Below are 26,873 nucleotides of genomic sequence, written 5' to 3'. Positions count from 1 at the left end.
ATGAACCAAATGATCCGAAACATAATTTATATTAGTATATTATAATGTTGATGGGTTGTGGGCATTCCACAGAAAAATACTTAGGATGAAATGTATATATAGTTCTTCATTCACACTTCTGAGATCATGGTTGTGTCAAGGCAGGAATATCTTTTCAAGTGAGTGTAGTCTGAAGGAATGGGTCATCCGAATATGACACAGTATTTTAAGATTTTGACTTCAATGTGTATAATTTTGGTCAGTAATTTCATCCATATGCAGTTGTTCATTTATTAAATAAGCTAACAAAGCACATTGTGTCAATAATCTGTAAAATGGTTATTTTAACTAAGCAGTATTTTTTTTTTGTCTGCACAGAAAAAAATATTATTCTTCTAAACTTAAGGTAGCGGCACCCATAATGATTTCCCGTGATTTTTTCAAAGATTGAAGAGCTTTTTTTCGCACGCAGGTTCGAATCCTGATGACTACGCAAACATGCGGGTTTTTTTTCTAACGTAATTTGATTTAGTATAGCATATAAGCTATGTTTAATGTTAAATATGTTGCAAGTTTTATTCACATTCCAAAAAACATAAATTAGGTGATTGGGTGATTTACTGCTACAAATATGAATTGTTGCAGTTTTATTTATATTTCAAATAGTAAACAATAAATCTGTCTATTTCTTGTTGTTTTTTTCTGTATATAGTGAGTATAAGTTAAGAATATTACTTAAATGACACTATTTTGAATTTAATTACACTTTGTTTTTTAACAAACCAAATTTCTACTTGGCTAGCACCACTTTCATGGTGCTCTTCCACAGATAAAAAGGTTTAATCTGTAAAAGATTACTTGTTATATGTTTAAAAGTTAAACACCTGCACACGCCAACTGCATGCCCATATTTGGAAATCTGGATTAATTATGGTTTTGAAAAAATCAGTATATTTTTTTAAAGCACGGAAAGCCTACCTTAAAATGTGCATGAAGCTTAGTGAAATGGTGCTGATAAAGAAAAGTATTTTATGCAGCATTACACAGACAGTATAATGCAAAATGACATTCATAAAAAACTATTTTATAACAAGCTCTTTGTTTAAAGTTGAGTCCAACATTTGAAATATGCGTAACTGGAGTGGATGCTGAAAGCAATGTTAATAAATACTGTATATTGAAATTATCTTAATTATATGTGATTACCAAACAGACAAGTGCACAAAATGTTAATTAGTATTTAAATCGTTCAACTTATAGTAGGTGTAGTAGATAATTATTTTAAGATTGATCATTGAATTCATTTGTTCCATTTTGCTCCTTCTGGCAAGTTTGTGTTCAAAATAGGCAAGTGCGGAAAAGTGTTGAAAAATGCTAAAAATTGCTCAACTTTGGGCTTGAATATCTGACGAACAACGACATTTTAAAAAATCGCTACGGTCAAGATAATTGTTAATTGATAAAGGTTGCATCCAGTTATTTAAGTTGTTCCTTGGATGAGTTGATGCCCAGACAAGATTGGCCAAGGTATATGAAAAATGGTTGTTTTCTTGCCTGATCGGACAATTTTTCAATCAATATGTCCCGATTGGGCAAGTCAAAATGAGATTCCCCAACATTTCCAATGGGGCAAGATCCCCAGATATGAAAGATATGAAAAATGTTCATATAATTTTCAAAAGAACATAATATCTACCATATTTAACCAACCTTTGTTAATGTATCTTTTAACAATTACTGGTTTTTAAATTTTGCTTTGTCCTGCCCAAATGCAGAAATATATCATCCGCAAATAATTCATGGGTGAAAGTGTTCTGTATTATCACAAAGGTTGTTTTCGTGAATCTAAAAAAAAATGGTGTAAAATACAACTGTGTTAATTCTAAGATATATTTTAAACAGTAACTGATAACTGTAATTACATTCTGTGATAGATTATTTAAATGGTCGAATATTGAAAGCTCTGAAGTGATGATAATGTAATTCATATACACATTCACACAGCTTAAAACTATCAAGCTATATAGAGGGCGTATACAAATGAATGTTCACTTTATATTTACCATTTTGTTTAGTAAATACATGCTGGATTTCAACTGGCTTATACTATTTTGAAGTAAAAATTGGAATAGCCTTATTCAAATGGATGGATACCAGATTGCTGAATTTCACATAGCCGATTCCCAGTTTGCCAAGTCAAATCATAAAAAAGTAAATATAAAACTGTAGAAAGGGAGTCATTTGATAGTATTTGCAAAGTGGATAGAATTTTAGGGTGTTGTTGTTTTTTCAGAGGGCTCATGTTTTTTTTTTCTTTTATACATATCTTTTTATCCATATATTGCACCAGTTGCAACTGGATACAATTTTTGTTAGGTGAATAGTCTGTTCTCTAATGAAGGTGTTATTTTCAACCATCATTTTCTTTTTCGGCGTAGCTGTTTAAAGTCACTTTTGACCTTAGGTGACCTTTGATCATAACCAATAACATTCAAATAAAATTTCCCGCTGCTAGATCAGAATAAATACGCTTCATTTATTCCGTTGGCTGATTTGAGCATAATTCCACAGAACATCGGCAACACAACCGCGTCTTTGTAACCATGTTAAATTGCGTGTTCAGCATGAATCTACTGCAAATCTTCTTTAAATTTCTTTAACCACAAGGCCTAGAGCATTAATATTTTGCATACAACATCAACAAGTGGACTTCTGCATAGATTCTGCCAATGTTTTTATACAAAAATGTATTTATATAGTTCAAACTTCAAAAACCTTCTCTGAAGCCACAAGGCATAAATAATTCATTTAATGATCCTAACTGAAAATTAATCTAAACTTAGTAAAAGTTGGCAGTAAAATATTGTGGCGTCTTGAACTCTTCATTTCAGGATGTCATACATGTACGCGTTGCTTTTGTTTGACTGTGATGGTACTACGGCTGTTGTCCATAGACGTCAACTGCCAGAGAATGCAGTCATTGGCCAACAGTTTGAGCTAAAAGCAAATGGGAATCACCTATGTAAAATCCTTAATCTGGCCGGTACGTGTGAAAACTATAATTTTGCATCAACACATTTTATGAAGGCAATATTGATACAATGATTTCACAATTATTCACAGATTAGACCAAGGTACCTATCTCAAAGGTCAAGGTCACACTTAGCTTATTAAGATCATAATTTAAGGTCAGATTTAAATGATAATGTGATTATGTATATCCAATAAACAATGCATGTAGTGGTAATATATTAATTTTTAAACCCACAAGAACCATACATAGGTTCAATAGGATAATTTGATTTCTATGAGCAGCTGATACTTTTTTGTACACATTTTTTTTTCAATTTTATGAAGCAGGATGATTTTGTGAGAGCATACATTAGGTGAATGATGGCAGATCATAAATGTTTGTGATTCACCTGATAACTAATTAAAAGCAAAAGAATGTTAAGTGCCACAGTTTACAGATTATTTCATAAATTAAAATTCTGTTCTAACCTCACATAATGCTTTTAGTAATATATATCAATGATTAAATAGTGGGGCATTAATTTTATTTTGTTATTAGAGACAAAAGATGCAATGGATGCTTGGGAGCGTACTTGGTCTTTATCAGCAAGGAACCAGCTCATTGATCGAAAGCGAGAAAACGGTGCAACCAATGGATATCTTGAACAGCAGGTAACTTTATAAATTATGTGTCGAGCAGTGTATGTAAGGCCAATTCTTACAGATGAATGGCAGTAAACAAAGTAGCTACCTTGAGGATAATTGTGATTGCTCCTCAAGTTGTTGTTTTAATCACCTTGTTTCAATGTGCTCTGAGTGAGCTGTTATGACTAGTATCATCATCTTATTTCTTATGTTGTGTCCTTTATTGCTGGCAATTCTTCACCTAAAGCAGTTTTAAATGTGTTCAAAGATTTGGATAATAAGTATCCTGTTTGGAAACAATAAACGACAGTCTTTTGATCAATGTGTTTGTAAAGTGAACTTCTCCTCCAACACTGCAAGGCCAACGACATAAATAGCCGACAAAATGTTTTTTGTTCATTTTTTGTAGAATCTACAACCAATTGTTTTGGTAGATCATATGGCTGGGGATTCAGTTGAACAGTCTGTTAAACGGAAAATACCTCTTCTGTAAATCAGCATGTCAAGAAAAGAAATGTATGTACCTGTTTTGAATCAGTTTGTGACTGTTTTTTATGCCCTGTCAATATAAGAATGGTGAATGGCATTACGATTCACCGCTGTCCGCCTGTCTGTGGTCAGGTATATGATATAGGAAAAGTGCAGTGCAAAAGAATCTTTACATATTTTTAGTTATTGTCCTTAGTTATTTTTATATAGTTTTGATGAGCATTACTTGAAATCTACAAGTAATACAGACTTGAAACTTGGAATGGATAAATGATTAAGATTCACCCTTGGTGTTGTCTTGTTGTTATGTCATTTCATCCATCCATCCGCCTGTTTCATATTGAATTCTGTAATGCCTTCTTAGTTGATTGACATTGAGGATTGTTTTATGTTCGGAGCTGTTTGTCAGTTACTTTCACATGCAAGTTAATGGAAAAAAATTGAGGATCATTTTGTGGTAGTACAACATTTTGTCGGGTTAAGGTCTAGAGTCATGTACCCTTAATTGATTGAAACTGAGTACTTTGTAAGTCTGTTGTATGAAATTTATTGACATTCAAATTAAATAAGAAATAATCAACATTGCAGTAATAACCAACAGTTTGGAGTTCCGATGCATAGTAATTAAACCACAAGGGCATAGCCCGAGTGGTTTAATAACAAGCATTGTAACGACATACACCAATATAAAATATGGAGTGAAATTGATCATTTGTCATGTGTTTTAATAGACTGCACAAAGGGACAAACGAAAAACGGAACATCAGCTCCAAAGGCAGCTTCTACACCTAAAACTCCATCTGCACCGAAAGCAGCATCCACACCAAAAGCAACATTTACAATAGTGGTAAGTAAATTCAGATGATTAAAATGCAGTCATTATAACCCTATGTCAGTTTTCATATCACCATGTCCCTTGTCTTCAAATGATAGTGTGTGTTAACACTTGGGAAAGCAGAATTCTTGCTCGGTCTTCATGAAATTGGTCAGAACATTGGTCATATTTGCTTGTTAATCTGTCCGTCCATCACACGTAAGTTTCTGAAGCTGTTCTCAGTAACTATTTCATGGAATTTTATGAAACAATAAAATGAATGTCATCATGGCGGTTCACAAATTGACCTGGTAACTACAGAGTTAATTGATAAAAAATAATGAATGTCCAAATTGTGGTTTCCTTTGAGATGATTCTCTGTTACATTTGCGTGGAAATATATTGAAACAAATGTGTTCTGTTACGCTGTGGTGTTGCATACTTAAATTTTAATTGGATAGCCTTGGTATCTGCGGAGATATGCCCCCTTAATAGTTTTTTCACCTGAAGCAGTTGCTCAATAACTATTGCATGGTAAATTAGTGACTAGTGTATTGAAATTAAAATGTATCATAATACTGCTGTTGTGCACGACCAAATTCTGTTTGGGCAGCATCAATATCTCGAGAGTTATGTTCCCTGAATTAATTAAAAAAATATTTTCTCAATAGTTGTTGCATGGCAGCTCAGGAAACCTGTAATATTATGCCGCAGTTGTGCTCAAACAGCTTGGTAAATAAAGATATGCCCCTTAGTTGATTGTGATTTTCTGGAATTTTGTATACCCAGAGCTGTTTCTCAGTAACTATCGAAAGGCAAAAGGGAAATTTGATAAAGTGATAACAAAATGTTTGAAAAAACATTTTGAACGAAGTAGGGATCAAACTCCTGACTGTTAGCTAATAAGAGATAGCGCCTTAACCAAATGAGTTTGCTTGTTACAGATAAGTTGACTTGATTACAGTGACATTGATCATTCAATAATGATGATGTCAAAATGGAAATAAGTAAAGGGCCAAACAATCAAAAATGAATTTATATTATGAATTTTATTTCAAAACACATAAATAAATATCCCATGAAATATATTCAGTATAAACCATAATTCATTCATTGTATATTCTTTACTTCAGACTTTCCCCCCTAGGGGCCCTTTAAAGTGACTTATTCTTTTTAGATGTTTATTATCAAATTTTGGTTGTTCTCCTTTTAGATGTTTATTATCAAATTTTGGTTGTTCTTACAAAAGTTTCGTAAAAATGACTGGATCAGTTCAGAGTTGTACTCTTTAATTAAAACTAAACAATTTATTCATTTGGCGGTATATACCAATTAAGCTGCTTGTTTAGTGTGTCTTAACCACAACATAAAAATACATGACACATTTTGTTTTTGGTTCCAGGGATCCAATGGGAGACACTTGAATGTTTTGCTCCAGTCAAGCCTGCACGATGGCTCTGGAGCAGTGCCAATGCAAGTTCCGAACTATGTTGAACACCTCAACAGTGACCAGCGGGATGTGCTGCAGGACATTCTTCAAAACGACAAGGAGCACAAAATCACTATGAAGGAACCATCAATGACATTTGTTACATGTGAACAAATAGCAAACTTTGTTTGTGTGAATACAGTAAACACGAAACTTGCTTTTCAAAGAAGATTGACAAGCTGGAACAATTGATTTTAAGTTTAAGTAAATCTGTTAGTAAAGTTCTTAACCAAAATGAGTTGGGAAGGACGTCTGTGTTCACGTGTACGACAGTCAGGACAATGTTCAAGCATCGAATGATACGTTTAAATTAGATTGTAGTAGTTTGGATTCGAGTGTTTCATTGGAAGGTAGTTTGGATGTTGGTTTTGTTGCTGCGGATAGATTTTCAAGTGCTTCAGTTGGGAAGCACGGTCAGTGCTCTCGTGAGCAGGATGTAGGACTAGTTGGTGGTAGTGATCAGGATATAGAAATAGTTTGTATAGGTCGGCCACGTGTCGTTGAAAGTGGAAGGGCTGCAGGAATAGTTGGTAGTGGTCTGTATGGTGTTGATAGTGGTAGGGCAGCAGGAATAATTGGTGGTGGACCGTCTAGTGTTGATAGTGGTATGGCAGCAGGAATAGTTGGTGGTGGTCAGTCTAGTTTTAATAGTGGTAGGGCAGCAGGAATAGTTGGCGGTGGTCAGTCTAGTAATGTGGATAGTGGTAGGGCAGCAGGAATAGTTGGTGGTGGTCAGTCTAGTGTTGTGGATAGGGGATGGGCAGCAGGAATTGTTGGTAGTGGTGAGTCTAGTGTTGATAGTGGTAGGGCAGCAGGAATAGTTGGTGGTGGTCAGTCTAGTTTTGATTAGAGCTGTAACGATTCGGTTTGATGCATCGAAAAACCGGTTCAGCGCAGCCAATTCGATTTCGATACCAATACGGACACCTTCGATTCGATTCACTGCAATTCTTATTGATCCGCATTTTAAACTTTACTTTCCAAATCCGTCGTCTAAACTTTCTTGCCATTTGTAATACGTCTTGTGATTGGTCAATAGCGAATATGGCATCCAATGAATAACATACTGAGCATTAAATCAGCCGGTAAAATGGCTTCTTCAACCACGCTGAAAGACGAACCGTCAAAATTAAAATCAAAAGTATGGGAACATTTTGGATTTTGCGAAGGTTCTGATGCAAAGGCAACTTGCAAAACGTGTTTTGTTTAAGTAAGTTACCCTAAATCTGGAAGCACTACAAATTTGAGGCAACATTTAAAGAGAAAACACTCGGTTGATATTTCAGATGTGATTTGTATCAACTACATTTTGATAACAGACAGACACTGTTACTAAATTATGCCCATGTGATGTTTTGATCTCATTTTTTCCCCAATACATATGCTTTGTTTACTAAATTGTGTGCATTATGTGAAGAAGTCAACTTGAAGTTGTTTATATACTTACATGTTGTTGTTTTTTCTATTAAACACATTTGATACATTGTGCATTTTATGTTATTTAAGAATAGCTCAACATGAAGTTTTGTTCAATAAATTTGTTACTTATTGAACAATGTTGCGTTTTTTATCGTATTTCAAAAATTAAACACTTGAAATGTGCAACATAATAAGTTAATAACAAATACCAAACATATTAACTCATGCCCTGGACAAACCAAACATGAAATAGTTTGCAAAATAAGCAGCAAATAGTTTAATTTGAATCGAATCGAAAATAATCGAATCAGACCATTTGGTATCAAAATCGAATCGAATCGAATGATGTGTGAATCGTTACAGCTCTAGTCTTGATAGTGGTAGGGCAGCAGGAATAGTTGGTGGTGGTCAGTCTAGTATTGATAGTGGTAGGGCAGCAGGAATAGTTGGTAGTGGTCAGTCTAGAGTTGTGGATAGGGGATGGGCAGCAGGAATAGTTGTTGGTGGTCAGTCTAGTGTTGATAGTGGTAGGGAAGCAGGAACAGTTGGTGGTGGTCAGTCTAGTCTTGAAAGTGGTAGGGCAGCAGGAATAGTTGGTAGTGGTCAGTCTAGTGTTGATAATGGTAGGGCAGCAGGAGTAGTTGTAGTTCGTGGTCAGTCTAGTGTTGATAGTGGTAAGGCAGCAGGAATAGTCGGTGGTGGTCAGTCTAGTAGTGTGGATAGTGGTAGGGCAGCAGGGATAGTTCGTGGTGGTCAGTCTAGTTTTTATAGTGGTAGGGCAGCAGGAATAGTTGGTGGTGGTCAGTCTAGTGTTGATAGTGGTAGGGCAGCAGGAATAGTTGGTGGTGGTCAGTCTAGTAATGTGGATATTGGTAGGGCAGCAGGAATAGTTTGTGGTGGTCAGTCTATTATTAATAGTGGTAGGGCAGCAGGAATAGTTGGTGGTGGTCAGTCTAGTGTTGTGGATAGGGGATGGGCAGCAGGAATAGTTGGTAGTGGTCAGTCTATTATTAATAATGGTAGGGCAGCAGGAATAGTTGGTGGTGGTCAGTCTAGTGTTGTGGATAGGGGATGGGCAGCAGGAATAGTTGGTAGTGGTCAGTCTAGTATTGATAGTGGTAGGGCAGCAGGAATAGTTGGTGGTGGTCAGTCTAGTGTTGATAGTGGTATGGCAGCAGGAATAGTTGGTAGTGGCCAGTCTAGTATTGATAGTGGTAGGGCAGCAGGAATAGTTGGTGGGGTCTGTCTAGTAATGTGGATAGTGGTAGGGCAGCAGGAATAGTTGGTGGTGGTCTGTATGGTATTGATAGTGGTAGGGCAGCAGGAATAGTTGGTGGTTTTCAGTCTGGTGTTGTTGATAGTGGTAGGGCAACCGGAATAGTTGGTGGTGGTAGGTCTGCTGATGATGGTAGGTCTGTAGGAATTGTCAGTGGTCAATTTGGTGTTGTTGATAGTAGTAGGGCAGCAGGAATAGTTGGTGGTGGTAGGTCTGCTGATGATGGTAGGTCTGTAGGAATTGTCAGTGGTCAATTTGGTGTTGTTGATAGTGGTAGGGCAGCAGGAATAGTTGGTGGTGGTCTGTATGGTGTTGATAGTGGTAGGGCAGCAGGAATAGTTGGTGGTTTTCAGTCTGGTGTTGTTGATAGTGGTATGGCAACCGGAATAGTTGGTGGTGGTAGGTCTGCTGATGATGGTAGGTCTGTAGGTATTGTCAGTGGTCAATTTGGTGTTGTTGATAGTGGTAGGGCAGCAGGAATAGTTGGTGGTGGTAGGTCTGCTGATGATGGTAGGTCTGTAGGAATTGTCAGTGGTCAATTTGGTGTTGTTGATAGTGGTAGGGCAGCAGGAATAGTTGGTGGTGGTAGGTCTGCTGATGATGGTAGGTCTGTAGGAATTGTCAGTGGTCAATTTGGTGTTGTTGATAGTGCTAGGGCAGCAGGAATAGTTGGTGGAGGTAGGTCTGGCTTTGTTGATGGTGGGGTAGACATGGAAATTGTTGGAGGTGTTAGGTCTACTTCTGGTGGCAGTCAGGGTTCTTGTGTCAGTGGAGATATTGGTGTTCCTAATTACAGTAGCAGTAACTTTGATAGGACACCTCTTAGCATAAATAGATCATTCAGCAATCGTCCTTTGATGATAATCCGTTGCGCTGAGGATATGAGTGCAGTTCCTCCACACGCAGATATTCTTATACATAAAGATATAATTGATGAGTTGTTCTTGGAGCACCAAGGCAGTATTTCTAAATTCTCCTGGAGCTTGGCCAGACACATTTTTCCTGAAGAAAACCTGGTGTCAGGAACATTCAATGGGAAAGGTGGTCACAAAATGCTTTCGCGAAGAAGGAAACAATTAATTCTGAAGGCTGTTGGCTATGCATTTCCAGGTATATCAGGCATTTCTGGTTATGTTGCGGCCGCAATAAATAGTGGAATAAGAAAAAGAAGAAATTATAAAAAAAATACTGTAAGAATTGCCCACAAGTTTGATACATTTATGTGTTGGATGTTTGGATAAAGATCCATCTAAAAAAACTGCCAAAAGTCAGGTGACACTTTGTCTAATACAAGTACCTTTCAGAAAGTATTTTTGTGAGAATTTTTTTATTTTAACTTGTAATAAAATGTTAGCCAATGAACATATGCATATTTATTCATACTGTTACTGTGATCTGTAAAATGTGCAAGTTACATTGTTCACAACAAAGTCTGTATGTTGCAGTTACTCAACATGGTACATGTATGCAACATTATTTCATTTATAATTTTGTATATGCAACATTATTTCATTTATAATTTTGTTATGTGGATTGTGTGTGTGTCTTTGTTAAGATCTTGTTGTTTGTATTATGAATATACGTAATATTCATATATGTTTTTTTAGGGTCCGCGTTTAGGTTTCCAAATCTGCGTTTAGGTTTCGAAAAAGCGTTTTTCGAGGGCATATGTCTTCCTATGGAGACAGCTCTTGTTTGTTGAACATATGCTTTTTAATGTCTTGATGTAGTTCTTGTGTATGCCTCGGTGTATTATGCTTATGGTGAAACTATTAAATCGAAATAAACAATAAGTCTTCGTCTTCGTCTTTTATTTAAAAACATAATATTTAATCGTAAAGAATAATCGACATCAAACGAGTTTTAAAAGGCTACAGACGTTATACTCCAAAAATGTATGTATAATTATCGTATTAGGATTTCGTTTCGCTATACAAAAACTTGGCCCTCTGTACGTCGACCTGAAAGAGAAAACCAACATCTTCATATTAAATAAATGTTAAATTTTAGACAATTTAAACTGGATGAAACAAAAACTATACAATTGTTGTAATCGATACGACGCAAACGTAAGCGGCTCCACATAAATTAATATATGGATATGTGAAAATAGGTTTTATAATCATGTGGTACAAGAAAAGTATTTCACAATTTGTAATCTTTGGTAATGTTGCATGTTGTTTCAGACAAACAGATGTCTTAGCTTTGTAAGGATTTGGAAGGATCAAAAAGACGAGCTTTTGCTGAGGGATCAAGGAAACATGTGAAGATACAGTGGGAATCATTTCTTGTTTTTACTGCCAATTTAGGTATATTATTATTCCTGAATCAACTCATGCATCAAATTTTAGTTGTTTGTTTAGATGAAGTAAACCATTTTATATTGCATCTAATTTTTTAAGGACTTTCTAAAATACTTTGGCATATATATATATATATATATATATATATATATATATATATATATATATATATATATATAAGCGTGGATGTCAAGAAGAAATATGTCAATGGGAAATAAAATCATGAAATTATAGCATTATAAAGAATAAATAGCATAAATAGCATTATGTAAAGATTTAGCTTTGAATGTTAAAACTGGATACCACATTTTGATATACATTTCGATACATATCGTACCCACATTAATTGAAAAGTCAATCTATACACGTCAGCAAATTTTATAATATGTTTACTGGTATATAATCATTTAGTAACTGTATCACAAGCTCTCGCATTATATTGCCGGTCATTATAGGCTCAAAAGCGTTCATGAAATAAAATTACAATAATTCGTACAAGTGAGTAGTAACATCAAAACGGCAACTACATTAAATACATCAATAAACATTTATTTGAATCTTTTGAAAAATATCAAAGAGACATTTAACAAGTTAGAAGCTTACAGTTAACGATGACATCAAGCTGTGTAATCCGAAAGCCAACTGCATTGGAAACATTACAAATGTACGATCCCGCGAAGTATCGACTAATCGGGGTACTAAACAGTGTTGTGTTAAGTACTTTGGTCGAGCCGTTGAACCAGTTGGCGTTGCAGAGAGGGTTGCAGGCGGGGCTTGAACACGTGATTGCGGTAGGGGGCGATGTGTTCTCAGTCACAGTCAACGGACTGCTGACTGATACGGGGGCTGACGATGGTCCATCTTAAAGAAAGCATTTACTTAAAAACGTTAAATTGATATGTAAGCACAATTAACATTTAATCACTCCGTTTTATGAATTGAAACACTGTACACATTTATGGTACATGATATGTGCACTTAATAGGCAGAATAAAAGGTAACAATGAAATACTGAAAACGCGTTTTTGTTGTACGTTGTCGAACTTTAAGTTGAGGTTTTAACAATATAAATTTTATCAAAATGATCACATGAAAAGAAGTTTTCTTTCTGATGAAATTTGTCTGTAATACTGTTTATGTTGTATTATATAAACTTAACGCAAAACGACATTTTTAAACAATACACATTGGTGAAAAATTATGCCTGCATTGTGTAACGGATTATTTTTTTTTATTTAAGAAGCTACTTTGTTTATAAATGTCCACATTCATCATCAGTTTGACGTGTTGGCGCCTCTGATTTGACGTTTTCGACAATTATGCCCTTCCTTACTATTTCATGTTGGGTTGTTCCTTTAATCAGGCAACACGCAAGACCGAACAATGTTATAATTGGCGCATTTCGTTCCTGCTTGTTCAACACGAAAAATATGAATAAGTACACACTAAGTTCCTCTGATTTGTCATTCTGGTATTATCACTTTATTTTAAGATGTATGGATTAATGTACTTTGAAATATATATAACATTTTCCATAGCTTGCCATTTGGTAAAATGACCAGGTCAACTAAGTACAGATGTTACTATTTGTTCGATTAAAATCATTCTGAAGGTGAAATGTATTTATACAATATTAACACATTTCCTTTTTCCTATTTGCGATACTTCACACATATTGTTTCTAATAACTGACACGATTAAAGATGCCTACCGTCGTTTTTAATCGATTAAGTGACATAATTGCAAAAAATTCCTAATTCTTGTCACATTCGTCCCAAACTCTTTACATAAATTAAACCTTACTTCAGTATGCTTCTTTACCATTATACACTAGTATGTCAGAAATGACTGTAGAAGAATGGTCTTGTCCACATGAAACAATTTTGTGTGATTCTTGTTAACGTTGTTGTGTACGGTACTTACAGGGACATTATTTTCCTGCATTTTTCCCACATTAATACAAGACTAAGACTTGCATATTCGTGCATTAGAAATATTCGCCATTGTACTGAGTCTACATTTATGGCATATGAAATAAAACAAATACAAATATTGTAGTGCAATGTGATAAAATGGCTATGTATATTGCTTTAAATTCAGGAAAAGCACAATGTAAATCTATGCACAATTTTTTGAGAATATTTTTTTTGCAGTGTTAAATGAAGGTTAAATTAAGGTGGTACAACGTTTTGGTTTTGATTACAGGTTATCCGATCCTTTGTCTAGATGCCATTTAAATGATAGCCATATAACAAAAAAATGGAGATGTTACAAAAGACGTTAGTTTTATAATTCTGTGGTACAAGAAAAGTATTTCACAATTTGTAATCTTTGGTAGTGTTGCATGTTGTTTCAGACAAACAGATGTCTTGGCTTTGTAAGGATTTGGGAATATCAAATAGACGAGCTTTTGCTGAGGGATCAAGTAAAAATGTGAAGATACAGTGGGCATCATTTCTTGTTTTTACTGCCAATTTAGGTAAATTGTTATTCCTGAATCAACTCATGCATCAAATTTTAGTTTTTTGTTTAGATGAAGTAAACCATTTTATATTGCACCTAATTTTGTAAGGACTTTCTAGAATACTATGGCATATATATATATATATATATATATATATATATATATATATATATATATATATATATATATATATATATATATATATATATATATATATATATAAGCATAGATGTCAAGAAGAAATATGTCAATGGGGAATAAAAACATGATTTCATTGCATTATAAAGAATAAATAGCATAAATATCATTATGTAAAGATTGAGCTTTAAATGTTGAAACTGAATACCACATTTTGATATACATTTCGATACATATCGTACCCACATTAATTGAAAAGTCAATCTATACACGTCTGCAAATTTTAAAGTATTTTTACTGGTATATAATCATTTAGTAACTGTATCAAGAGCTCTCGCATTATATTGCTTGTCATTATAGGCTCAACTGCGTTCATTAAATAAAATTACAATAATTCGTACAAGTGAGTAGTAACATCAAAACGACGACTACATTAAATACATCAATAAACATTTCTTTGAATCTTTTGAAAAATATCAAAGAGACATTCAACAAGTAAATAGCTTACAGTTGACGATGACATCAAGCTGTGTAGTCCAAAACCCAACTGCATTGGAAACATTACAAATGTACGATCCCGCGAAGTATCGACTAATCGGTGTACTAAACAGTGTTGTGTTAAGTATTTTGGTCGAGCCGTTGAACCAGTTGGCGTTGCAGAGAGGGCTGCAGGCGGGGCTTGAACACGTGATTGCGGTAGGGGGCGATGTGTTCTCAGTCACAGTCAACGGACTACTGACTGATACGGTGGCTGACGATGGTCCATCTTAAAGAAAGCATTGACTTAAAAACGTTAAATCGATATGTAAGCACAATTAACGTTTAAGCACTCCGTTTTATGAATTGAAACACTGTACACATTTATGGTACATGATATGTGCACTTAATAGGCAGAATAAAAGGTAACAAAGAAATACTGAAAACGCGTTTGTGTTGTACATTGTCGAACTTAAAGTTGAGGTTTTAACAATATAAATTTTATCAAAATGATCACATGAAAAGAAGTTTTCTTTCTGATGAAATTTTTCTGTAATACTGTTTATGTTGTATTATATAAACTTAACGCAAAACGACATTTACAAACAATACACGTTGCAGAATAATTATGCCTGCATTGTGTAACCGATTTTTTTTTATTTAAGAAGGTACTGAGTTTAAAAATGTCCACATTCATCATCAGTTTGGCGTATTGGCGCCTCTGATTTGACGTTTTCGACAATTGTGCCCTTCCTTACTATTTCATGTTGGCGTGTTCCTTTAATCAGGTAACACGCAAGACCGAACAATGTTATAATAACTAAGTACAGATGTTAATATTTGTTCGATTAAAATCATTCTGAAGGTTAAATGTATTTATACAATATTAACACATTTCCTATTTCCTATTTGCGATACTTCATAATATTCTTTCTAATAACTGACACGGTTAAAGAAGCCTACCGTCGTTTTTAATCGATAAAGTGACATAATTGCAACATAATTCCTAATTCTGGTCACATTCGTCCCAAAGTCTTAACATAGATTAAATCTTACTGCAGTATGCTTCTTTACCATTACTAGTATGTCAGAAATGTCTGTAGAAGAATGGTCTTCACCAGATGAAACAATTTTGTGTGAAACTTGTTTACTTTGTTGTGGACGGTACTTACAGGGACATTATTTTCCTGCATTTTCCCCACATTTATACAAGACTAAGACTTGCATATACGTGCATTAGAAATATTCGCCATTGTACTGAGTCTACATTTATGGCATATGAAATAAATCAAATACAAATATTGTAGTGCAATGTGATTAAATGGCTATGTATATTGCTTTAAAATCAGGAAAAGCAAAATGTAAATCTATGCACAATTTTTTGTGAATAATTTTTTTTTTGCAGCTTTAAATGAATTTTAAATTAAGGCGGTACAACGTTTTGGTTTTGATTACAGGTTATCCGATCATTTGTCTAGATGCCATTTAAATGATAGCCATATAAAAAATTGAAGACGTTACAAAAGACGTTAGTTTTATAATCATGTGGTACAAGAAAAGTTTTTCACAATTTGTAATCTTTGGTAGTGTTGCATGTTGTTTCAGACAAACAGATGTCTTAGCTTTGTAAGGATTTGGAAGGATCAAAAAGACGAGCTTTTGCTGAGGGATCAAGGAAAAATGTGAAGATACAGTGGGCATCATTTCTTGTTTTAACTGCCAATTTAGGTACATTGTTATTCCTGAATCAACTCATGCATCAAATTTTAGTTTTTTGTCTAGATGAAGTGAACCATTTTATACTGCACCTATTTTTTAAGGACTTTCTAAAATACTATGGCATATATATATATATATATATATATATATATATATATATATATATATATATATATATATATATATATATATGCGTAGATGTCAAGAAGAAATATGTCAATAGGAGATAAAAACATGAAATTATTGCATTATAAAGAATAAATAGCATAAATATCATTTTGTAAAGATTGAGCTTTGAATGTTGAAACTGAATACCACATTTTGATATACATTTCGATACATATCATACCCACATTAATTGAAAAGTCGATCTATACACGTAAGCAAATTTTATAGTATTTTTACTGGTATATGATCATTTAGTAACTGAATCAAGAGCTCTCGCATTATATTGCTTGTCATTATAGGCTCAACTGCGTTCATTAAATAAAATTACAATAATTCGTACAATTGAGTAGTAACATCAAAACGGCGACAACATTATAAACATCAATAAACATTTCTTTGAATCTTTTGAAAAATATCAAAGAGACATTTAACAAATAAATAGCTTACAGTTAACGATGACATCAAGCTGTGTAGTCCAAATTCCAACTGCATTGGAAACATTACAAATGTACGATCCCGCGAAGTATCGACTAATCGGTGTACTAAACAGTGTTGTGTTAAGTATTTTGGTCGAGCCGTTGAACCAATTGGCGTTGCAGAGAGGGTTGCAGGCGGGGCTTGAACACGTGATTGCGGTAGGGAACGATGTATTCTCAGTCACAGTCAACGGACTACTGACTGATACGGTGGCTGACGATGGTCCATCTTAAAGAAAGCATTGACTTAAAAACGTTAAATCGATATGTAAGCACAATTAACGTTTAAGCACTCCGTTTTATGAATTGAAACACTGTACACATTTATGGTACATTATATGTGCACTTAATAGGCAGAATAAAAGGTAACAAGGAAATACTGAAAACGCGTTTGTGTTGTACATTGTCGAACTTAAAGTTGAGGTTTTAACAATATAAATTTTATCAAAATGATCACATGAAAAGAAGTTTTTTTTCTGATGAAATTTTTCTGTAATACTGTTTATGTTGTATTATATAAACTAAACGCAAAACGACATTTACAAACAATACACGTTGCAGAACAATTATGCCTGCATTGTGTAACGGAATTTTTTTTATTTAAGAAGGTACTGAGTTTTAAGATGTCCACATTCATCATCAGTTTGGCGTATTGGCGCCTCTGATTTGACGTTTTCGACAATTATGCCGTTCCTTACTATTTCATGTTGGCGTGTTCCTTTAATCAGGCAACACGCAAGACCGAACAATGTTATAATAACTAAGTACAGATGTTAATATTTGTTCGATTAAAATCATTTTGAAGGTGAAATGTATCTATACAATATTAACACATTTCCTATTTCCTATTTGCGATACTTCATACATATTCTTTCTAGTAACTGATACGATTAAAGAAGCCTGCCGTCGTTTTAAATCGATAAAGTGACATAATTGCAACATAATTCCTAATTCTTGTCACATTCGTCCCAAATTCTTAACATAAATTAAACCTTACTTCAGTATGCTTCTTTACAATTTCTAGTATGTCAGAAATGTCTGTAGAAGCATGATTTTCTCCAGATGAAACAATTGTGTGTGATTCTTGTTTACTTTGTTGTGTACGGTACTTACAGGGACATTATTTTCCTGCATTTTTCCCACATTTATACAATACTAAGACTTGCATATACGTGCATTAGAAATTATCGCAATTGTACTGAGTCTACATTTATGGCATATAAAATAAAACAAATACACATATTGTAGTGCAATGTGATAAAATGGATATGTATATTGCTTTAAATTCAGGAAAATCAAAATATAAATCTATGCACAATTTTTTGAGAATAATATTTTTTTTTGCAGCTTTAAACGAATGTACTGTGTTTATAAAGGTCCACATTTTTTTTTGATTTAAGAAGTTTCCGTGTTTATAAATGTCCACATTCATCATGGCGTGTTGGCGCCTCTGATTTGACGTTTTCGGCAATTATGCCCTTCCTTACTATTCCATGTTGGCGTGTTCCTTTAATCAGGCAACACGCAAGACCGAACAATGTTATGATTGGCGCATTTCGTTTCTGCTTGTTCAACACGAAAGATATGAATAAGTACACACTAAGTTCCTCTGATTTGTCGTTATGGTGTTTTGGCGGATTTAAAAAACCAGCACATCAACACGAACGAATTGGTGCGTACACTTTGGTTTCCGGCAAGCTGTCGTGATGGCGCCCTTCAAACCCGCAAAAACGTTAAAGCGATGTGATAGAAATCAGCCAACCTAACTAACCAAGAACACGGCTATATCATAAAACTCTCATAGATTTAATGGATGTAAACTAAACCCGATAACATGTCTAGTAATAGAAAATTCGAATCACTTTCAGATGAAGAAACAATTGACTTCAGCAATATTAAATTAGTGTTTGTATTTTATTGGAAAAATCTTCAAAATAAGACATGTACAATGTTGGAAATTCCCAAATAAATGTTTTTGTGTTATTGCATATTGGTTCATTACACATGTATGTTTCTGCAACAAAATGTCCGTATCGGCCTAGGCATTGGGACACAATTAAAATGCTGTGACGAAGATCATGAAGCATTAGATTGGTAAAGTACTAATAGTTGTTTTAGTTAATTGTGTTTGTATTTATACTCATCCATTTATTGTGTTGTTAAATTCGTGAGAAGGTGTTTACAATAAGATGATTTTTATCCACTTGAAGATCTAAATAGAAATTAAATAGGATAAATTTTCAGATAAAAATAGAATACATTTATCAAATTTTGGCAATGCACATTTGTTAAGTAATTTAACGGTTAAACACAAAAATATCTACTTTCCTATGCCGTGGTTTCATGATCTAAACTGTGCTTATCACATACATATACATATATATATGTGTGACCATACTTCGATCAATTTTACATTTTGATTTTTTTAAATTCAATCATGTTTTATCGTTTATGATAATATGCAAATATGGGAAGACGTAAAGATAACAAAATACATGATATTGTCCATACAGAAGAATCATAAGCATACATAGCATTATGTACAGATAATGCTTTGACTGTTGAAACTTAAGACCACATTGCATTAGTGTAGTTTTTTTTAAATATATATTTCGATACATATTTTGCCCACATGCCTGGAATAATAAGATTCAATATGATAAACATGCCATTTCATATTTTGAACAATATTAAAAACACATTCAACAAATAAATAACTTTCAGTGAACGATGACATCAAACTGTGTAGTCCGAAATTCAACTGCATTGGACACATAACAAGTGTACGATCCAGCGAAGTATCGAATGACCGGTGTAATAGAAATAGTTGTGCTTAATTTTTGGGTTGAACCAGTATGCATTGCAGCTAGGGTTGCAGGCGGGGCTTGAACAAGTAATGGCGGTACGGGGCGATGAGTTCCCAGTCACTGTCAATGGCTTCTGACTGATATGGTGGCTGACAAAGGACCATCTTCAAGATGGCCTGTTCTATAAAGGAACATGTCATGCGTTGGTAGCTAAGATGTGGACCAGGTTAGAAAACGCACAGATATTTTAGTTACCAGACATTTTTTTTTTCAAAACATAATAAACTTGGTTTTATAGTATTGCCATGTTTCTTGCCAATTTTTTATTTTAATTTTGTACATGCATATTCTCCCCAACCTATTTTTAACAACAAATATCTTATGGGCGAGACAGGAAATCATTTTTAAGCAAACTTTCAAAGCACGAGCAAACTCATGGTTATCTCTCGCTTGATCTTAATGGAACTTTCCAAGTTCTTGGCTGTACACATGTACATGTTTGTAACGTATCTAGAAACAGTTCCATTGAACAGTAATAGATCAATAATTCCGGAACCATTGACGCTCATATCTTGACTGTCGATATCACTACGCGAACACTGCACTCGACAAGACGGAAAGTAGTCCCATACGCTGCAAATTATGTTCTGATCACTGTTGCCTTCCACTAAGGTTAGGGAGCTTGGGTAAAAGTAATCGATATTTCGGACGGTCCGTCTCTACACAATCAAGTGATTTATTGTACACAGCATACAACAACGGTAAAGTAAAAAGAATGTGCACTAGACGTGACCTTTGCACGTATTTAATCGAGACTATGAACACAAATGCTAAAATAAAATAATATATTGTAATATTCCAATCAAATATATATTTAATTCAATTTTGGCCATGTTTATTTTTCTTGTGTTGATAACAATTATTAAGATTGTTTACATAAAAGTCGACATGAATGAAAGTAGAAGCTCAAAAAATTAACTCCTACCAAAATCATCATTTATTTAAAAGAACACACTATGACTTTTTCAAAAAGTGTATACGCTTATTAATCAAAAGAAATAATAGAGGAGACCTTACAGGCTGTGTGAATATATAGGGCCATACTGCGTTCAATTTTACGTTTTGATTTTTGTAACATAACATGAATTGAACAAATTTGTGGTGAATGATATGTGAACTTACTAGAATAAAGGGTAACACGAAATGACTGAAAGGGCGTTTGTGTTGTACATTTTTGAACGTTTAACAATATGAATTTCATTAAAATGATCACATATCAAGAAAATTTATGTCTGTTGGAATTTTTCTGTAATGCTGTTTCTGTTTTATTCTTTAAACATGACGCACAAAGACATTTACAAACAATACATATTGTTTAATGATTATGCATGGATTGTGTAATGGAAATTTGTTGTTTTGATTTAAGAAGGTACTGCGTTTATAAATTTTCAAATTCATCCTGAGTTTGGCGTTTTGGCGTCTTAATTTGACGTTTTCGACAATTGTGCTATTTCTTGTTTTTGTTTTGAGCCCTTAAACCCAATCAACACGAAAGAACGACAAATGTCACAATTGGCGCATGTTTCGTTCTTGCTTGTCCAACACGCCAAAAACGAATAAGTACACTCCACTCTAGGTCGTATGTGTGCCTCTTATTTGTCTTTCTGGTGTTTTGGTGGGTTCAAACGTCGCCAGCACGCCAATACGAAAGAATTGGCGCGTACACTTTGGGTGTCGGCAAGCTGTCGTTATGGCGCCCTTCAAACCCTCCAAAAACGTTATAGTTATGTTGTAGTATCTAGCTACCTTAACTAATCAACAACACGGCTTATTCAGAAAACTCTCATAGAAATTAATGGAAGCAAAATAACATCGATAATATGACAATGAATAGCAAATAAAAATCAAGTTCAGAAGAAAAAACAATTGACTTCTGCCATATTAGATAAGTGTCCTTTAAATAACGCACATGCATTAAATAGGAATACTGATATACTTACACTGCACGTCCATTGTGGTTGACCCAACGATGACTGTCGAAGGCGAAGTGACGTTGACATGGCAATAAATTGTTGCTGTATTCCAGTCTCGTGTTATATTTTCAAACGTTAGGCTTTGTTGAGATGTGTTTCCAGATATCGCTTTCGATGAAGTCCAGCTGTAGGTACATTGATATGAGTAACATGCTGACAGTTGGCACCGAAGAGATAAGCTGCTGTTTTCAATCACCGGCTGATTGCCAGTTATCGAAACAGATTGATCTAAAATAGACATTTTAAATGGTTATAGTTTTTATGCTTATGAAGGAAACGAAACCAGCCAAAACTACTCGTCCTAAAATGTATGACTGATACTTTACTGGTTTGATTTTCGCACGAATTATATTTATATGTTTTGCTTGCATTTAATATCTATATGTACAATTGTATAATTTGTTTAATTACACCACATTATAAATCGACTGATATCATATGCGTATCATCGTATCTTCACAAGCTTAATTATTTCTGTCTTCCTCTTAATAAAAAATATTACGAGATTGTGACGGAGAGTAGAGTGCTCACAAACTATGATTACATGTCTTATATGAATCGTTAGCTAAAATAGCAACAATACATTTACTGTCAGATTTCTGGCTCTTGGCATCGTGTCTTTTCAAACTTTAATGTAACTAGTTGAATCAGGTCCATCAAATACAAAGAGAGACTAAGTTAGGTATACGTTCACAGCGTAAATATATTTCCCATTTGTATAATGTATGACAGCAAATGACAAGCGATCCCAGATTCCTTACTCAAACGTAATGTCCTAACAAACTCAAGTCCAATACGGAATAACTCTTGTTAAACTACCGTCACTTAATTTCAAGATTTAACGAGACTATTTTGTATGGAGTACTGTACTTTTAGGAATATATATTATTTTCCATGTTTACATTTGTTAAAATGACCAGAGTTAATAAACTGTTAAATGCCTTGCTTGTGTCATCGTATCGACACAATTTTAATTCAATTCTTGTCAACTGTGGTCAATTAAACACACATGGTACTATCTCTTCTCTGAAAACATTCAGAAGGTGAAATGTATTTATACACTACAAACACATTTCCTAAGAGCGATACTACATATATATGCTTTATAACGTACAAGAGTTAGGTAGCTTATCGTCGTTATTATACGATAAAGCGACATAGCTGCAACCTAATTCCTCATTCTTGTCACAATCGTCCCAAACTCTTTACATAAATTATACCTTACTTCATTATGATTTTTCGTTGCGTATATTGACGTCGATGGTCCATTGTTGAAGTTAATTTTCAAATTTAAAATTATAAAAACAACCAGTATACATTTTTTAAACGCAAAGCAGTGGATATCATTCCTAAATATCAGCTACATAAGTTAATGGCTAACGTGCGCTGCTTTTGTAAATTTTCATTTAAGGAGAACATGCTCTGTAACATATTCTGGGTAAAATTTTAGCATTTTGGCTCCATATACTTGTCCATGATAATTTCATACATACAATATGCAATCGAGTGATAATATAAATATTGTAAAAGTGAGTGGCTTCAGGCGATAACTTATACAAATTGCATATTCGATCATGTTTGTGCTGGATAAGGAACAAATAATAAAAATAGATCACAGAATGCTCACTAAGGTCACAATCCACTCCGACATCTTCGCCATGATTGCAGTTGTGGTTACGCCAGCTTGCTGGGCAGTTGAACAAACTCGTCTCGTAACCATCACAATGTACGTCATCCAGCCATATTGGATCGGTACCTTGCCCATAAGCGGCCTCAGTCCGGACTGCAACCTTGGACAGGTTCCTACTAAGAGATAAGTCATTGAAAAAGAAGTCCGATCAAACAAACTTAATTGTTAAGACCGTCATAATGGTACAAGCTAGTGAATATAATATTATAAATCTGAACATGTATTGCTCCAAATGTTTTTATATCTGGTTTTTGGACTTGTGCTTATTTTGATTAATGAGAGAGAAATAACAAGTTAATTAATATTTATACCCACATATTTCCTTTGTGTGTCCCTGTATTTACAAATTGCCGATGCCTGACAATTAAAGTTCAGAATCCGAAGACCAATTATACGCAACTTTTACAACAGAACATCAATTATAATCATACAATATCAAGACTGGGATCGCCGACTTAGAACGTTTAACGCAAAGCATTTAACGTTCAAACCGGCTTGCGGTAGTAACACTTACCCAAAAACTAATCTTAAATCAAGCGAGTGTTTAATCGATCACACTCAATTGTACCTATTCAGACAGATAATGAGTTCAAATGAAATCGAAATTGGCATATTCTGCAGAATGTTTCAAAAACTCGATATTAACGTATTCTCTTCTCCCAATAAATATTGCACGGCCTGTCAAACCACTTAATTTTCCGATAACCAACGTATGGTCTTTCACAGTTATTACTTGTACTAGGGGGCGGGGTGAGGTCATTAAAAAACACATCGGATTAAACTTTTGTTGTTGGGTGATTACGTTTATTTGTTATGTGGATGTCAATTTTAAAATTGTATTTCATGAACGAATAAAATTACAACACAAATGTTTTATTGATTAATATTAAATAATGTTATTCATCATATTCAATAATTCGGGGAGTATTCAGAAAATGAACTACCACAAGGAAAGCTATTGCACAACCCACTATAAAGTTATAAACGTGTAATATCACCAAACGACAACAAAAACCAGTAAAAATACTAAGAAGACAGCAACTTATTGTACTACTCGTCTTACGTTTGCCTTTCCATGTAATCAATCTTAAATCTCTTACAAAACAAATGAAACTACAACAAACACCATAGGCATGCATTTTTTAAAAAGAGTAAAGTATTTGTATCTAAAGTCATAATGTAACCCCTAGGTGTGTTGCAAGTAATGGACTCAAAAGCATTATTTGAATAAACTTATAAGACCACTATTTGTAACTAAAATAATTACTTCGGCTCTTAGTATTTTGTGAGATTTGTTTTAACTTCTCAATATATACATACAAGGGAAACAAGTTCCTACAGGGAGGACCAATTTTGATCCCGCGGTCATGACTGGAAAACACTTGGTAGAGAAAATAGTATGATGTAAAATACATATACTAATCTTCTCGGAATTGTTGTTTTAGAGAAAAGTTTACTGTATGCATCTAAAGGATAAAAGGGCGTGGTAAAATGTTACCCAAGGGGCATTTCTTGAAAACCATTAGGTAGGCGATCACCATATGCTGTTACATTAATATACCAAACATCTGGGCCTTGAGATTAAATAAGAAAATATTTGGTTAGAGTTCACTGTATACATATTAAGATACGGTGATAACATTGGAGTGACGAATGTTAAAACTCTGGGCATGAAATGAAATACCTTGTTAGGGAACCACTTAACAATGTTACAAAATAAATACCAATACACTGTGCCTGACGGTTAAAGAGCAAAAGATGTTTAAAGATATCCCTATATACCGATAAGACATGGAAGATATATTAAGCAGTAACAGTCCCTCTGGAAAAAAGTTGCTTACTTGTCATGGTCGATGGTATGTGTTTCTGAATAACACTTGCGTAAGTTTATGCCAAATCCCACTGGTAAAGCCAATGTTATCGCTACATTAGGTCAAAGATCAATAAAGTGCACTTTTTGGCATCTCAATTGGTATTCGTTATATATTTGACAGTTAAACAAATATGTTTTTCTTTAAAAATGGTATCAAAAGTATGCGAATGAAATTAACGTTCTTTATAAAGACTGTGTAAAACTACCAGATACACATTTGCATGAATTATGATTCGACTATTAATGTGTGAACATTTATTCTTAGTGAAGACTGGAAATGCAATATTTTTTAATTATATGGTGATTTGAACTTTTGGACTAAACGGAAATCATGCTGAGATAGTTAGCTTTTGACATATATGCAGGCGCATACGAATTGATATGTATATTTTGTAAAATAAAATGTGGTTGGGATAAAATCACTACATTAAAAAGCCCAATACTGTAAAGTAATCGATTCATATGATTTGAACAAATAGAAATAAATGTGTGTTTATAACTTTAAAGTCGGCTTCAAATTTATACAGTATCCATGGTATCAAGGATACAGCAAAAAGCAAGTTTAAAGCTGCTACGTTACCGATGATGTTAAAATATAAATGATATTGGAACAATGGTTTGCAATCTCATGAACACCATACTCATATCAAATATTAAGCATCGGTAAAAATAATTAAATTACAAATAGAACCGGACTAAAAGACTTGCTTTTCATAGCTTTTCTAAAAATAGACATGGCCTTTTCGGAATGTAATCGGATAATTGTTCATGTTAAAAATGTCAAATTGTAATCATATATGAAATTGAACACAGGTTTCCAAAAAATATGACATTACGAATTGTTTATACTTATATTAGTTTTAGTTGAAATCGTTGAAAAGTACATTGAAAACTATTAACACTATTGCAAAAATATATGAGCTAGAATTAATGCGATTTAAAACAGGTTTCTTTTTATGAGAGGTGGATGTTTTAACCGAGACCCAAATGTCATTTATACTTTTTGAACAGCTTGTTAGTTGGTTGTTTTTGTTTTTAAGAAAAGGAAACGAATTTAGTTGTTTAGGTTTGCACTCATTTTTCACAAAAACAATCAACGAATGACACGTTGATAGCCACTGGAGAATAGTTGAATTTACGTCAAAGAATAAATTGAAAAACATTAAACAAAGAGGTTTGAAACTTTGACTCACCAAGGAATAAGGAATTCTTATCAAATCTCATATATTGTCATGATATTTCAGCCAGTAATATTTAATAATAGTCCGTTTACATGTAATTGAATTAACGGTTAAATTTTTTTCATTTTCTCAATGTATGAAGTTACAGTTAAAATAAAGCCTACTTTTCAGCTTTAAAGACTATCTTCTTAAAAGTGTATAGCCAAAAGTATTTGCTGTAAATCATGTTATAAAGTTTCCAAGAACACAATGGGCAGGTTCTTGTTTCCTTATTTAATGTTTTAAGTTTCCTTCTTGGACAATGAAATTGTATCGCTCATTTTGAGACACCTTGGCAATAGCTTGGTATATTTCAATAACATATATCACATATCACATATTATTTTTCATATCAAGCAGATTCACAGTATTTGTTTCTAAA

General features: G+C 33.9%; 2 protein-coding genes across 7 annotated transcripts in view; both read right to left on the bottom strand.

Moving 5' to 3' along the window:
- Window positions 1–8,993: 8,993 nt before the first annotated feature.
- Window positions 8,994–10,120, bottom strand: LOC127852495 (T-cell immunoglobulin and mucin domain-containing protein 2-like). The gene is made up of 2 exons (XM_052386452.1): window positions 10,077–10,120; window positions 8,994–9,909 (listed from the first exon to the last, which is right to left on the bottom strand). Exons 1-2 carry the CDS (start codon window positions 10,118–10,120, stop codon window positions 8,994–8,996), a joined length of 960 nt encoding a protein of 319 aa, XP_052242412.1.
- Window positions 10,121–10,917: 797 nt separating this feature from the next.
- Window positions 10,918–26,873, bottom strand: part of LOC127853097 (scavenger receptor cysteine-rich type 1 protein M130-like) — a 34,535-nt gene continuing 18,579 nt past the window's right edge. For 3 of the 6 annotated variants that reach the window (XM_052387297.1, XM_052387299.1, XM_052387298.1), the window contains 6 exons: window positions 23,336–23,514; window positions 21,676–21,936; window positions 16,840–17,097; window positions 14,537–14,794; window positions 12,030–12,287; window positions 10,918–11,084 (listed from right to left, as the gene is read on the bottom strand). In XM_052387297.1, the coding sequence (XP_052243257.1) occupies window positions 11,053–11,084; window positions 12,030–12,287; window positions 14,537–14,794; window positions 16,840–17,097; window positions 21,676–21,936; window positions 23,336–23,514 (1,246 nt within the window). In that variant the 3' untranslated portion in view covers window positions 10,918–11,052. The remainder of the gene's footprint in view (window positions 11,085–12,029; window positions 12,288–14,536; window positions 14,795–16,839; window positions 17,098–21,675; window positions 21,937–23,335; window positions 23,515–26,873) is intronic. The other 3 variants (XM_052387300.1, XM_052387301.1, XM_052387302.1) reach the window with 3 other exon arrangements.

The sequence above is a fragment of the Dreissena polymorpha genome, chromosome 12, assembly GCF_020536995.1.
Source record: "Dreissena polymorpha isolate Duluth1 chromosome 12, UMN_Dpol_1.0, whole genome shotgun sequence".
NCBI classification, from domain to species: domain Eukaryota; kingdom Metazoa; phylum Mollusca; class Bivalvia; order Myida; family Dreissenidae; genus Dreissena; species Dreissena polymorpha.
The sequence above is the reverse complement of the archived record's forward strand: the minus strand, read 5'-3'. Positions and strand labels throughout refer to the sequence as shown.

Coding starts and splice junctions, on each gene's coding strand:
- LOC127852495 (XM_052386452.1), bottom strand. CDS start 10,120: ATGTGTCTGGCCAAGCTCCAGGAGAATTTAGAAATACTGCCTTG. Junction 9,910..10,076: donor AATTTAGAAATACTGCCTTG/GTGCTCCAAGAA, acceptor TACTGTAATTAG/GAACACCAATATCTCCACTG.